Source organism: Rhagoletis zephyria, unplaced genomic scaffold (assembly GCF_001687245.7).
Source record: "Rhagoletis zephyria isolate East Lansing unplaced genomic scaffold, Rhagoletis_zephyria_1.1 Rzeph_scaffold_01427, whole genome shotgun sequence".
Lineage (NCBI taxonomy): Eukaryota > Metazoa > Arthropoda > Insecta > Diptera > Tephritidae > Rhagoletis > Rhagoletis zephyria.
The window spans coordinates 25438-29413 of NW_016158511.1; the positions used below are offsets into that span (position 1 = coordinate 25438).

Consider the following 3976-nt stretch of genomic DNA (forward strand, 5'->3'; position numbering starts at 1 on the left):
TGTACATGTATGGCATTGGTATTGGTGTGACTTTTGAATTGATTTTTTCGCTCTATTTTAAACTAATTTGAAATTTTAAAAATTGCCTGCACATCAGCATCAAAATACCTTTCTAATGATATATAATTGTTTATACCTTAGAAGTACAGTTTAGCCGTAAAAGGGGTGTAAAGGAAACATGATTGCCTATTTATATAATTGATATTGAATTTATTAAGTGCACAGAACCGGGCTGTAAGTATATACATACATATTTGTTATGAAATATAGCAGTATTATTCAGTATCACTGAAGAAGTAAAGATTTTGGTAGTGAGGATTTGGTAACTTCTGGTAACTTTTCTTAAGAGATTTTGGTAGAAAAAAATGTTGGCGAGTGGCAACCATGGGCATAATCACGGCCTAACAAATGCAGAGAGCACAAATTAATGGGCCTCATGCATAAAAAGTGAGCTTAAGCTCAGACTCATTTTTTGCATTGATGGGGTGAGGTCAAGCTCAAGAACTTGTACTGAAAATCGAGTCGGAGCTTAAGCTCACTTTTTATGCATGAGTAATGTGACCAACCGTCCTTCTTTCGGAAGTATAGTACTTTTTGAGCCGTTGTACCTCGTATTTCGAAGTACAGTCAAATGTACTTCTTTGCAATGTTTTGTACTACCCAAGGCACATTGAACAGGTAGTATCAGTAGAGCAGCTGATTTAATTTTTTTTTGCAAATTATTCGGTCTCTAAAATGTCAAAGATTTTGAATTTCTTCTCACAAAAAATATAAATTGTCAAAATCTTTTTGTATGTGAACGTTTACCAGGGTTGGGCACAACNCTTTTCACTACCACTGTCTATTCAGTGATAGTTAAAATGCAGAATCCATTATCACTGAAAATTTTAGTGATAGTGAAAAAAACTGCACTATCACTGAACATTTAGTGATAGTTAAAAACAAATTGCACTATCACTAAACCCTTAGTGACAGTGAAAAACAATTTGCACTACCACTTAATATTTAGTGATAGTGAAAACCTTTATTGATAATTAAAATTTTTCAGTAAAATGACATTGCTTTTGTCTTTAAACAAGCTTTATGGTTATGACATAGTTCTTCTTGAAGAATAAAGTAAGACTATATTAGCTGAAGCAGTGAAAAAAAAATATATTCAAAATAAACAATATTCTTGAGAAGAGACTTCTAATTATAGTACGTCGCTTCAAAAATATAAAAATATAATTCATTTTTTATTTGCCTTTTTTAGTACCAACATTTCAAAGTTTTGGTCAGAAAGATTTTGCCTTGTCGATCGATTGACAATCCCAGCAAAGGAAAAAAGTCTTTCCACTGGCGCAGATGAAGGAAGAGGTGTATTATATTTTAAAAACATTTTTTTTTTATAGTAGGAAAGCGATGCAAAGCTTCAATGCTCCTATCCTCGTCATTCAGGTACAAAACTACTTCAGTTGCTATAGCTCCGCCATGGCAACATGTATACCGATTTTCATCTAAAAAAGCAAATTATTTACAAAAGTTTTGCAGGTTGGTTTCTTTTAATCAAATACCTGTCGACTCCTCATCGAATTCGAGAAATGATGTATTTACTCTTATGGAAGGCTGTAAATTATTATCTTCCCCTACCGGTTGTCTTTTAAACTCCATCGCATATTCTTTAAATTTATCCCGAACATCTTCTAGAGTGTATATCAGCACTTCCAGCAAACTTTTGCAAAATTTTAGTTTGATATCGGGAATGAGAATTGCTGCAATAACTGCATCCCAAGAGTCAGAGTGCAAACTAAAATATTTTTCAAACCTTTGCATTAGCTTTGATTGCATTTGAATATTAGTTTCCGTCAAATATTTCATGTTTTCGGAAGCTAAACGTCGCATTTTTATTTTGATGGACAGTAAAGTTGGAATAAAGTAACCAAAGAACATATTTTGCTCTCTTTGAAGGAAGTCGATAGCTTCTGCGATAGGTTGCATTACTTTTGCATATTCTTCCAAATACTCAATTTCTTCCTCATTGAAAGTAGAAATTTCCAACTTATAGCATAGTTCATCTAATCTGTTTTTGACTTCTATTAACTTCTGAACCGAATCGTACAATGAGTTCCATCTTGTAGCGCAAGGCGTAACCAGATTCGAAGATGTAACTGTTTTTATTATTTCCGCAGATTTCGGCCTATTACATTTATTCCATAATTTTGTACACCTGAGTTAGCAAAATGTAAAAAGTTAATATATGTACATGTTATTGATTTAACCTTACTTCCTTAGAGGGTCATTTTTGATGCTATTTTTTCGTTTATACTAAACTACCCTATAATAGGACCATATATGCAAGGTACAATCTCTGAAAATTTGACTGAAATCTATCCAGTAGTTTTTGAGTTAAGTGCAATCATGGAAACGGCTATTATTTTACATATGTAGATAATATATTAAATTCACAGTAAAGGTTGGATTAAAAATAAAGCTATTTCTAATGTTGAGCATTTCTATTATCGGCATTTGACGTATGTATGTTTCTTGGTTGTAAACCAATTTAAAACCTTTATTTTAGACATAATTATAAATTTTAATGCAACTTTTAAATATAAAGTGAGCTTTAAAGTGACAGGTTACTTGAGAAAAAGGCCCTAAGAGTAACAGCGTTACACTTTTTTGGAGTTTTTATTATTCTAAAGTGAGGTACAAATAACGTAACTTTGGATTAGCGTTTTCAACTTGCATATGTAAATTGGCTATCTTCGCTTGGCTAGTTTCACTAAAAGTTTAGTGATGGTGAGTTTTTTCTAACTATCACTAAAGTTTTATTGATAATGCAATTTGTTTTTCACTATCACTAAACCTTCAGTGATAGTGAAATTTTTTTTTCACTATCACTAAATTTTCAGTGATAATGAATTTTGCATTTTAACTATCACTGAATAAACAGTGATAGTGCAATTCAGTGGTAGTCCAAAAATGCCCAACCCTGACGTTTACGTAACTCCGCAGCATAAACGCTGATTACTGGGCCTTGCATATAATGGATCAAGGCTTCGAGAAGCAAACAAAATTTACTAAGAAGGAAAGTCGCACCAATTTTTTTCCAAATTTAATTTTTAATTTTACGTACATGTTTTTTTGCTCTAATACCTGTTTGATAAGCCTTGGTAATACTTTTTAAGTTGAAATTTCTTTAACTGTTTCAAAAAATTTCAAAAGGTAAAGAAAGGTACTCATAGAGCAACACATAAATCATGACTTTTAATCACTTAACTTCTCGAGCTGACAAGTTTCATTACAAATGGATAGTTTAAAAATTCTGTGGAGAATCTTACTTGCTCATGTGGATATTCAGAAACGACTGTATCGTTGCCTTAGTAAACATTTTCTTATCCGGGCAACATATTAACCATTTACTTATTAACTATCGTGCAGTGCTTTTTTTTTTGGACACGGAATTACTCAATCCTTCAAGTGGTTTTGATTACTTACAATAGGCTGAGGTTGAACGATCCAGTCGACTAAATTTAAATCTCGCAAAATAGCCTCTTAGTGTAATTATCTTAATTTTTGAGTCTCCGACTCATAAAGCGCTTTGACCCAGTTCGCTGTGATTCAAAACGGAAGCATAAACCAACTTTCAGTAAGCTTCAAATCGCTTTTTTATTTCTCACATCGGTTAGAAAACAGGTATAAACACATCATACATTTGACGAGAAGTGAAAAAAGGCTGCTTTTCTTTATAGAGTCCGTTTTAAATTTGAATTATTATAATAACAAATTAGAATTCTTGTTCGCTTCCATTTCGGCCCACCGCGCAAATAAATTATCAAAGAAATATCGAATAAAAATAACAAGTTTTGTTTACTTTTGAATACGGTTTCAAAGAGTGCGCTATAAAGACCGAGGTAAATTTTTGAAAGAAATATATGTGAAGTCAAATAAGTTTTTTGTTAATGCGGTTCTTGCCTAGGTATAAACAAGGTAAATC

The 3976-nt window shown here is 32.3% G+C and overlaps 1 protein-coding gene across 1 annotated transcript; it reads right to left on the reverse strand.

The window, feature by feature from the left end:
* Positions 1-1257: 1257 nt before the first annotated feature.
* On the reverse strand, positions 1258-3370 carry LOC108363977 (uncharacterized). The gene is made up of 3 exons (XM_017617516.1): positions 3321-3370; positions 1554-2206; positions 1258-1496 (listed from the first exon to the last, which is right to left on the reverse strand). Exons 1-3 carry the CDS (start codon positions 3368-3370, stop codon positions 1369-1371), a joined length of 831 nt encoding a protein of 276 aa, XP_017473005.1. The 3' UTR covers positions 1258-1368.
* Positions 3371-3976: the final 606 nt, after the last annotated feature.

Bases quoted from the DNA above. Each gene is read 5' to 3' on its own strand.
- LOC108363977 (XM_017617516.1), bottom strand. From the start codon at position 3,370: ATGTTTACTAAGGCAACGATACAGTCGTTTCTGAATATCCACATGAGC. The intron at 2,207-3,320 runs GTAAGATTCTCC...TTGCTAACTCAG, and splicing joins CTGAATATCCACATGAGCAA to GTGTACAAAATTATGGAATA. The intron at 1,497-1,553 runs GTATTTGATTAA...TTGCTTTTTTAG, and splicing joins ATTCGATGAGGAGTCGACAG to ATGAAAATCGGTATACATGT.